At 39.3% G+C, this 11269-nt stretch overlaps 1 protein-coding gene across 3 annotated transcripts in view; it reads right to left on the reverse strand.

The window, feature by feature from the left end:
* The window catches only part of LOC110640448 (uncharacterized protein At4g19900), a 52863-nt gene extending 41822 nt beyond the window's left edge, over positions 1-11041 (reverse strand). Inside the window, exons 1-2 of one of the 3 annotated variants that reach the window (XM_021791756.2) lie at positions 9388-11031; positions 9158-9307 (exon numbers count right to left, since the gene is read on the reverse strand). In XM_021791756.2, the coding sequence (XP_021647448.2) occupies positions 9158-9307; positions 9388-10910 (1673 nt within the window). In that variant the 5' untranslated portion in view covers positions 10911-11031. Of the gene's footprint in view, positions 1-9157; positions 9308-9387 lie in introns of all 3 variants that reach the window. The other 2 variants (XM_021791757.2, XM_058130093.1) reach the window with 2 other exon arrangements.
* Between the last annotated feature and the right edge of the window lie 228 nt (positions 11042-11269).

Consider the following 11269-nt stretch of genomic DNA (forward strand, 5'->3'; position numbering starts at 1 on the left):
CTTCTTTGATTTCTATAGTTGATTTATTCAAATTGGTGAATATGATCTTCAGTGTCGATGATTAGTAGTTGATTTCATGGTGGATGCATCTCTCTGATAAATACTATCATAGATGGTTTTAGTGTCAATTGCATATTCATTCTAGCTTCTTCATAATTTGAGCATCTAGGTTGATTTAGTAATTATTTTACTTAGTTATCTTTAGTTCAAATTTATCAAAATACAAAAATCCCCTTTTATATTTTTGAATTGCGTGTGGTTTGTGTAGTGTGAGTATTTTGCGTGGGGCATTGATTTTTTTTTAAGCATTTAAAAGTGATTTTCTTTAGTTCAATTGGTTAGGCGCATAGTCTTTAGAATGTTTTAGTTTTGAATCTCTTCTTGCATACATTATTCTCTGTGGAATCGACCTCTGCTTACTCTATATACATATAGTTAGGTAGAGTATTTCAACTTCGTGCATTCAAAACGCATCAACAATTTAGATTATGGCACCTTGCTTCAAAAAGACTCCCGACTCGCCTCTCACTTAAGGCCATAGAGTACCTTATCGCTTTAATGTCGCCTTTCACCTTGATACCACTAGATCCTAAATTCTTTTCCACAAAAATCATGTCGTATATAAATCAAGTAATAGTCCTTTCTTCCATAAATAAAAGAATTATATAAAAAGTGGAAAGATATATTCTTTACTTGTGCTACTAAAAATTTTCCTTTACTTGCAAGATATAAGGGAATCTGATGAGGAACCGGTTGCACCAATTGCACATCAAGGGCCAATAACTAGAGCAATGGCTAAGAAGCTTCAAGGCTTGGTGCATAAGCACATCACCAAGTCCAACCTCTTGCAAGTATTCGGTTTGGACATGGAAGAGAGAAGCCAACCTTGCTGTACATTTCTTTGCATATTTGAGGAGCCAAGAGACCAAGTGGCATCCGTCCAAGTTGGCATACATGTGGCAGCCACGTCAGCAAGTCCATCCTAGTTGGCATCCAATGTGGCGTCCAAGTGGAGTGCCTAGGTGGCAGCACAATTGGCAGCCCATCTCCACCTACCTTTTGAAGATACTTTTGTCCATTTTGCAAAGATTAGAAGCCATAACTTTATCCAAGAGCTCCAGCCATGCTTCAACTTTTTATAGGAAAAGCAAAGTTACTACTTTCAGCTTCAAGACAAAACATCTCTTTTCAGATTGTCTCTCAATTGTAGCCTGCCAAATCTGACCTTCTTATTAATGTTTGAACTTTGTATCTATTTTTAGGAGAAATTGGTGTATTAACCAAGACTTGCACATGTCCCATGGTTGTTGAAATGTCTTGACAACACCAACCCATATTTCTGCCTTCTTTTGTTTCATTTTGGGAATATAATTCACATGGCAATTTTTTGAGCAAAATTGCTGGAGCTTTGCTTCAAAGTTCTTCTTAGAACTCTCTCTATTTTTCTTAGCAAATTCTTGCCTTGATTTGTTAAGTTTTATTATATGTTCAAGGTTGTTCATCAGCAAAGGTGAATTGGTGTTGTTCTTGGTTGTCCTTCTTGGGAATTATATTTTCAATTCTCCATCTTCAAGGTGAAGGGTTGAAAGTTCAAGGGAGTTTCTTGGCTTGTTTTGAAGACGGTCCTTTGATCTTTCTTCTTAGTGGAATCAGCTACTAAGGGTAGAAACCGTATCATTTGGTATCAGAGTTTAGGTTCTCTTCAAAACAGGTTGGTCATCCATTTTGTTGTGTTCTTGTTTTTCCTTTCTCCTTCTTTTATCTTCCTTGTGTTTCAGCCTTGAAGGTTCTTCAAGTCCTTGTGTTTTCTAGTGTTTGTAAGAAAATCTGAACATATTCAGAGCTTAGTAGTGAGTTTACACACAATACTACTAATCTTAGGGTGTATTAGAGGCTTTCTTGCATCTGTCCTTGTTCCCCTAGTTTTGTCACATTTGTGTTGTTTCCTACCTTAAGCCTTTTCCTCACAACCTGGTTATTTGCATCTTTGTGTCTTGTGAAGTGTGTTGTTGAAGTGTTTAGTGTTAGATGTATCTGTTGTGTGGTTACATGATATAAAAAAAAAAAAAGAACAAAAAGAAAGAAGAAAAAAAAAAAAGGTGCTAAAGTTTATGTTTGAGTGCTGGAATATTGTAAGTTCAATATTTCTATTTGGTGGCTGTTTTGGGGGAGGTATAGCCAAACCAACCCAGAAAATTCTAAAACTTCATAGGGGTGCTTTGTAGGCGAAATTAAGCCTAGAAATCAAATTTAGTGTGAAAATTCTACCGTTTACTTGGTGAACCAAATTTAGCACCTATTAGGCCAATTTAGAGTCCAAAACTTCAAGGTGATTTCTGGAACCTCTAGACTTGATTTTCCCTACAAAAATTATGTCTTGTTGCTGTCCTTAAAACAGTTTTACAAAATTCCAACTTTGCCTTTTTTCGGGGAGAGGCAAAAATAGCAAGCTAATTTCGACTCCTATTTCACTTCATTACTCTAGAGCTTGGTGTCTTCATTTCTTGCTTCAAGTGTCATAACAAACCCTTATTCCACACGTTTTGCTTGAGTTTGTGCTTGAACATATATTAAAACTTGATTTAAACTTGCTGGAATTGCATTAGTTCTGACAAGAACTTGATAAGCAAGCTTGAGTGGAAAAAGGCATTGAGTGGCAAGAACTCCAAGAGGGTAAAAGCCTATAAACTGAGTACAAACACTTGAGTGACCAAAAATTGAGTGAATTTGTGAGGTTGTTTTCTGTTTTACTAACTTTTTTGTGCAGGTATTAAAAATGTCACAAGAACAAACTAGTGGACTTAATATGGATAATCCTTTTTACCAATAAGCACTTGTTCAACATTTGGAAAGAATTGGTAGACAATTGAGCAACCTAGCTGACCGAATTGAAAGAATTGAGCAGAATAGTGGGAATGGTAGACAAAACACAAATGAGGGGCAGAATAGGGCTAGGGGATCTAGAGTGAACAATGCACCACCTATAGATGATTGGGGGGATGAAAATGATGATGATTCTGATGAAGAGGATGACCAGCACACTGCTGCACATGATGACCACCATAGACCGAGAGGGATGAGAGGTAATAGGGGTGGAAGAGGTGGAGGCAGAAACTTGAGGAGAGGTAATATGGAGGAAGCAAGAGGGAAAGGGAGAGTGGATGGTAACATTAGTGGGATCAAAATGAAAATTCCGCTATTCCAAGGCAAAGCCAATCCGGATGCATATTTGGAGTGGGAGAGGAAGGTGGATCTCATTTTTTATTGTCACAATTATAGTAAGGAAAAGAAGGTGAAGCTTGCAGTAGTTGAGTTTACAGATTATGCCATAGTTTGGTGGGATCAATTGCTCACTAAAAGAAGGAGAAATGGGATGAGGGGTGTTGAAACTTGGGATGAGATGAAGCAAATCATGAGGGACAGATTTGTACCTCAACATTACTATAGGGAGTTGCACCAAAGGTTGCAAGGACTGGTGCAGGGAAACAAAAGTGTGGAAGAATATTTCAAGGAGATAAAGATGGCTATGATAAGAGCCAATGTAGAGGAGGATAGGGAAGCCACTATGGCTAGGTTCCTAAAGAGGCTAAATCTTGATATTGCCAACATAGTGGAGCTACAACACTATGTAGAGCTTGATGACATGTTAAATATGGCAATCAGGATAGAAAAACAACTAAAGAAGAAGAAAGCATTCAAAATGGGTGCAGGTATGAATTTGGGCAACAATGCTCCATGGAAACCAAATTGGAAGAAGGGTGAAACTAGTGACTCCAAGGCTATTTCTAAGGAAAAGAAAGAGGAGACTAGGGGTGGAGAAAAGCCTAGTGTGACTGAGAAAGGCAAGGGACAAAATACCTCTAGTGGGAGAACTAGGGATATCCAATGTTTTAGGTGCCTAGGGAAGGGACATTATGCATCTCAATGTCCTAACAAGAGAGTGATGGTGATGAGGCCGAATGGGGAGATCGAATCAGAAGATGATGATGTTGATCATGATGATGCTAGTGAGAGTATGCCTCCTTTGGAGGAAGCTAGTGATGTAGAGCATGCCATGGGAGAAAATATTTTGGTGGTTAGGCGTGCACTAAGTGCACAAGCAAAGGAAGAAGAGGGAGATGCACTACAAAGGGAAAATATTTTCCACACTAGATGCTTGGTGAATGGTAAAACTTGTAGCATGATTGTAGATAGTGGTAGTTGTGTGAATGTTGCCAGCACACTCATGGTTGCGAAGCTTGGCATGCCACCATCAAGCATCCTAGACCATACAAGTTGCAATGGCTGAATGACTGTGGGGAAATTAAGGTAAACAAGCAAGTGATGTTGGCTTTTTCTATTGGAAGGTATAAGGATGAGGTGTTGTGCGATGTGGTGCCAATGCATGCTGGACATATTTTGCTAGGGAGACCATAGCAATATAATAGGAAGGTAGTGCATGATGGATTTAGGAATAGGTACTCCTTTAATCATGATGGACGAAGGGTTACTTTAGTAGCATTATCACCCGCACAAGCTTTTGAAGATCAATTAAGGATAAAACAGACCATGAATGAGCAACAACAAAGAGAGACCGAGCTAAGAGTGCAAAAAGAGAAAGAAAGAAAAGAAAGAGAGGAAAAAGTAAGAGGGAAAAATGAGGAAAAGAAAGAGAAGAGAGAAAATTTCAAAAGAGTGAAACCAAAAGGAAAGGGCTCGGGGCAAAAGGAGAGTTGTGAGAAGAGTGGAGAGAATAAAGTTAGTTTGCTAGCAAAAGCCAAGGATGTGAGGACTGCATATTTTTCTAGTATGCCAATGGCTTTGCTAATTTGTAAGGGAGCTTACACTAATGTTTCTACCCTTGACCAATCCATTCCTAGTTGTGCTTTGCCCTTATTGCAGGAGTTTGAGGATGTCTTCCCTGAAGAAATACCTAATGGGCTACCACCAATTAGAGGCATAGAGCACCAAATTGATTTTGTGCCTGGAGCTGTAATCCCAAATAGGCCAACCTATAGAACCAATCCGGAAGAGGCTAAGGAACTTCAAAGACAAGTGGAGGAGCTTCTAGCAAAAGGCCATGTTAGGGAGAGCATGAACCCATGTGCCGTACCTATTCTTTTGGTGCCTAAGAAAGATGGGAGCATGCGCATGTGTGTGGATTGTAGAGCAATCAACAAAATCACTGTAAAGTATAGACATCCCATACCTAGACTTGATGATATGCTTGATGAGTTGCAAGGTGCATGCATATTTTCTAAAATTGACTTAAAGAGTGGTTATCACCAAATTCGCATGAAATTAGGAGATGAATGGAAAACTGCCTTTAAGACTCAATATGGACTATATGAATGGTTAGTCATGCCATTTGGCTTAACCAATGCACCTAGTACATTTATGAGGCTTATGAACCATGTGTTGCGTGCTTTCCTAGGAAAATTTATTGTAGTGTATTTTGATGATATCCTAGTATATAGCCAAAATATGCATGATCATTTGCTGCACTTGAGACAAGTTTTTGAGGTGTTGAGAAAAGAGCACTTGTATGCCAATCTTAAGAAATGCACTTTCTGTATGGACAAAGTTATTTTCTTAGGATTTGTGGTGAGTGGCAAGGGAATTGAGGTTGATGAGGACAAGGTAAGAGCCATTAGAGAGTGGCCTACACCTAAGTCCGTGAGTGATGTGAGGAGCTTCCATGGGTTGGCTAGTTTTTATAGGAGATTTGTAAAGGACTTTAGTACCATAGCCGCACCCTTAAATGAAGTTGTAAAAAAGAATGTGGGATTCAAGTGGGGGGAAGAACAAGAGCACGCATTTAATTCACTTAAGGAGAAATTGTGTTCTGCACCTTTACTTGCTTTACCTGATTTTTCTAAAACTTTTGAGATTGAATGTGATGCCTCTGGAGTGGGTATTGAAGCTGTTTTGAAGCAGGAAAGGAGACCGATTGCCTACTTCAGTGAGAAGCTAAGTGGGGCTACATTGAACTACTCCGCTTATAACAAAGAGATGTATGCTCTGGTGCGTGCACTTGAGACTTGGCAACACTACTTGTGGCCGAAGGAGTTTGTCATTCATAGTGACCATGAGTCACTCAAGTACTTAAAGGGGCAGAACAAGCTCAACAAGCGCCATGCCAAGTGGAGTGAATTCATTGAAGGTTTCCCATATGTGATTCAATACAAGCAAGGCAAAGAGAATGTGGTGGCTGATGCACTTTCAAGGAGGTACACTTTACTTTCCATGCTTGACGCTAGACTTTTAGGCTTCGAACATGTGAAAGAAATGTATGCTAATGATGATGACTTTGGGAAAGTGTTTGCCTTTTGTGAACATGCTGCATATGATAAATTCTATAGGCATAATGGTTTCTTGTTTAGGGAAAATAAATTATGTGTGCCTAAATGCTCAATTAGAGAGTTGCTTGTTAAAGAATCACATGTTGGTGGTTTAATGGGACATTTTGGGATTGCAAAGACCTTAGAAATTTTAAAGGAACATTTTTATTGGCCACACATGAAGAGGGATGTGGATAGAGTGTGTGCTAGATGTGTGACTTGCATGAAGGCAAAGTCTAAAGTAAGGCCGCATGGTCTATACATGCCATTGAGTGTCCCTAGTGAACCTTGGGTAGATTTATCAATGGATTTCATTTTGGGTTTACCTAGGACAAAGAAAGGCCATGATAGTATTTTTGTTGTTGTTGATCGTTTTTCCAAGATGGCTCATTTCATACCATGTCACAAGACTAACGATGCATCTTACATTGCTTCTTTGTTCTTTAGGGAGATAGTTAGATTGCATGGCATTCCTAGAACAATTGTTAGTGATAGGGATGTCAAATTTCTAAGCCATTTTTGGAAAGTCTTGTGGGGAAAATTAGGAACAAAACTTTGTTTCTCCACCACTTGCCATCCACAAACGGATGGGCAAACAGAAGTTGTCAATAGGACCGTGGGCACTCTTCTACGTGCAATGATTCAACAAAACTTGAAAGCTTGGGAGGAGTGCATACCATTCATAGAATTTGCATACAACAGGTCTATGCATTCATCTACTGGTCATTCACCCTTTGAACTTGTATATGGTTTTAATCCACTAACTCCTTTAAATTTGTTGTCTTTGCCTACTAATGAGCTTGCTAGTTTAGATGGCAAAAGGAAAGCTGAAATGGTGAAACAAATGCATCAAAAAGCAAAGCAACAAATGGAGAAAGTAAATGAGAGGAGGGCAGCCCAAGCTAACAAGGGAAGAAAGAAGATGGTGTTCCAACCTGGTGATCTTGTATGGGTTCATTTGAGAAAGGAGAGGTTTCCTACACAAAGGAAATCAAAACTTCAGCCTAGGAGTGATGGACCCTTTGAAGTGCTAGAGAGAATTAATGACAATGCATACAAGATAAACCTTCCAGGTGAGTATGGTGTAAGTGCTACATTTAATGTGACTGATCTTGCTCCTTTCTATGCAGATGATGACAATTCGAGGACGAATTCTTTCGAAGAGGGAGAGGATGATGAGGAACCGGTTGCACCAATTGCACATCAAGGGCCAATAACTAGAGCAATGGCTAAGAAGCTTCAAGGCTTGGTGCATAAGCACATCACCAAGTCCAACCTCTTGCAAGTATTCGGTTTGGACATGGAAAAGAGAAGCCAACCTTGCTGTACATTTCTTTACATATTTGAGGAGCCAAGAGACCAAGTGGCATTCGTCCAAGTTGGCATACATGTGGCAGCCACGTTAGCAAGTCCATCCTACTAGGCATCCAATGTGGCGTCCAAGTGGAGTGCCTAGGTGGCAGCACAATTGGCAGCTCATCTCTACCTACCTTTTAAAGATGCTTTTGTCCATTTTGCAAAGATTGGAAGCCATAACTTTATCCAAGAGCTCCAGCCATGCTTCAACTTTTCATAGGAAAAACAAAGTTACTACTTTCAGCTTCAAGACAAAACATCTCTTTTCAGATTGTCTCTCAATTGTAGCCTGCCAAATCTGACCTTCCTATTAATGTTTGAACTTTGTATCTATTTTTAGGAGAAATTGGTGTATTAACCAAGACTTGCACATGTCCCATGGTTGTTGAAATGTCTTGACAACACCAACCCATATTTCTGCCTTCTTTTGTTTCATTTTGGGAACATAATTCACATGGTAATTTTTTGAGCAAAATTGCTGGAGCTTTGCTTCAAAGTTCTTCTTAGAACTCTCTCTATTTTTCTTAGCAAATTCTTGCCTTGATTTGTTAAGTTTTATTATATGTTCAAGGTTGTTCATCAGCATAGGTGAATTGGTGTTGTTCTTGGCTGTCCTTCTTGGGAATTATATTTTCAGCTCTACATCTTCAAGGTGAAGGGTTGAAGGTTCAAGGGAGTTTCTTGGCTTGTTTTGAAGACGATCCTTTGGTCTTTCTTCTTAGTGGAATCAGCTACTAAGGGTAGAAACCGTATCAGAATCCATGTACATATATAACCCTCTCCACTTGGATAATGAAATATATGTATATATACATTTGGGAATACCTAACCCTCTCCATTCTAGAACTCCAAGATATACAAGCAAACAAACATATAAGGTTCTTGCTAAAAATGTAGTGTTCCAAGAAAACACGAAAATAAAATAAAATAAAATAAATGAAAAATAGTTAAATACATTTTGTGGATTGAACCCTCTTTCTCAACCGTCAAAACCTATAAGCTACTGCATACCGTCTAGCTGTTTACACCAGCACTAATTAATTCTTTTTCATGTCTTCATACCGACACTTTAGTTCTAAGATGAGAAACTTGAAATGTTAAAACTTTATCACAGAAATTGCAATCATTCCAGACAAACAATTTGTTAGATGAAAGTTCAATTGGGAAATACCAAACCCTCTTTCTGTCCAACATTTGCTTGATTCATAATTCAAAATATTTAGTTTGTCAACACAATTTCCTCATTTCACATCCATCAAAGACTTGCTCTCCTTGAGTCTTCATAAGAAAGAAATATCCTGCTAATTTTAGGCCTATAAATTTAATATATCATAATAATTATTTAATTTTTATCTGTTCCCTTCACCATATTTTTAGAATGGCTCTCCCAGGCTGAAAATATTAAGGACATCAGAAATTAAAAGCAGCTAATGACGATAGAACTTCAAACAATTCATAACTGGGGAATGAAGCAAACCTACTTGTAGAGAGCAGCAAGCCGGATAAGCTCACTGTAGTGCGTGGGATAGAACTTTGTCCCTTTCCACTCATACCAAACATCAGCAAATACATGGGTTGGTGTATCCTTTAGCAATTCATCAAGATTTGGCATGGCAACAGCAACTTTGTAACTAGATGAATAATTTGGACAACAAATTAGATCACCAATTAACAACAGAATCTAGCAAAAAGTCCGAACTTGGGCTCTTACCCATCTTTCACAAAGCTGTCAGCAAAAAAATCCAGCTCAATTGTCTCCGATAGCACTACAACACAAGCCTCTCTGTGGTGCAACAGCAGACTCTCAAGTCCCCTCTGGTGCCTAACAGTATACATCCAAGACGGGGAATTCCACACCATGAACACCCTGATGTCACACTTCTCCTTCCCGAAAAAAGAATCCATGAAATCTGAGAAAGACAAATGAGGATGCAAACCAGGAAAATAACCCCATCTTTTCCCGTCTGCAAGTGCATAACTCAACTCCTCAGACTTCCTCCGCAACTTAGACTCTCTATTCTCCATTTGCCTTAGTTCTCCATCAATACTATTCTCATTTGTATTTGAATTCCCATTTCCATTGGGATCTTTTATATTCTCAGTAGATGATCCCTTACTTGAACTGGACCCTTGAATCACATTACTTTCATCTTCATTCAATACATTCCCATTCCCACCAGAAATCAGATTTTCAATAACATTTTTTAATCTCTCACTATGTGATCCAGTACTCTCATTCTCATGAAAAATCCTCCTTTCTGCTATTTTAATCCCACCCCCATTTTTGAAATCACTCTCTCTCTCTGTTCCTCTGCCATTATCACCGCTCTTCCTAATTCCAACCACATGACCATTTTCTTCCACTTCATCCTCGGAAGTCATTCTCAAAACCCTCAACGGCTTCTTAACAAGAAATGGGGTCTTCTTAAACTCATTAAACAACAGCTTCTGCAACACCTTATCCCCTCTCGTCAACCCAGTAACCCCAACCCCATCAGGGTCCTGCAAAAAGGGATTATTCAAAGGATTTAACATCTCCAAATTCGACTTGAACATTCTATCCCTCCTCAAGAAATCGCTCTTCTTATCAAACCAGTCCCCCCACCCTTCCCTTAATGGAGAAACTCTTTTCCCAATCTTTAACAACAAGGCATCCTCAATCCCATCAACCTCGTTGACTTTCCTCCTCACATGCTCATCTATAGGAATATCGTCACTTCCAAACGCGTCCTTGCTTTGATCCTCTACGTTCAACCCCACACTAAACGAATTATAATCATAATCCCAATCGTCGATTGAGCGTTTATTGAGAGCTCTGCGAATCGATCCGGTTATGTGATCTACAAAATACCCAGAAGAGGAAATCTTCCTTTTGCTTTTGGTTTGGCCATTTTCAAGGTCCCCTTCAGATAACTCTTCATCGTCAATTCTGAAACCAGTGCTGTCGTTTTGGTCTTCGAAGGTATCGTGCTCGTCTATCTTGTCGACTACGTCATCGTTTGAGTTGTCGTCGGAATCAGATAGAAGGGGATTTTGATGAATGATGGCGGCTGAATCAGCGTCGTTTCGGGAGCGGCTGTGGTAGCCGTGGTGATGGTAGCGGCCATAGTAGTGAGAGGAAGAGAGACGGGTATGAAGGAGAGACAATGAGATGAGGAGGAGGAGAGCGGAGATGACGGCGCACAAGTGTGCTCCGTAACGGGGGCGGCGACGGGAGCGGAGAGAGCGGAGCATTGAGTGAGAAAAGTGTAGCAAGTTCAAAAAAGAAAGCGCATAACCCAATTTGTTTAGCTGCTGATATGCTTTGCTTCCTCATCTCAGAAATAGTTACTTGGCTGCCTAACCGCTTAAGTAACCTGGGCATGACGGATACAAAATAGTGCTTTCCTAACTTTTCTTAAACGCTCATTTCAATTTGAACAATTGAAATAATAAGAAATTAGATTGGTTATTGAAAATTTAAATATAAGGCTTGAGTTTATCATTATTGATTGGTTGATTGGCCGAGGGTCGATTATGTAAAGGTTTTAGAATCAACACCTTCCCACGTCGCATGTCTAGTAGTTATCATAACTCTCTTGTACAGTTCTTTA

Source organism: Hevea brasiliensis, chromosome 11 (assembly GCF_030052815.1).
Source record: "Hevea brasiliensis isolate MT/VB/25A 57/8 chromosome 11, ASM3005281v1, whole genome shotgun sequence".
NCBI lineage: Eukaryota > Viridiplantae > Streptophyta > Magnoliopsida > Malpighiales > Euphorbiaceae > Hevea > Hevea brasiliensis.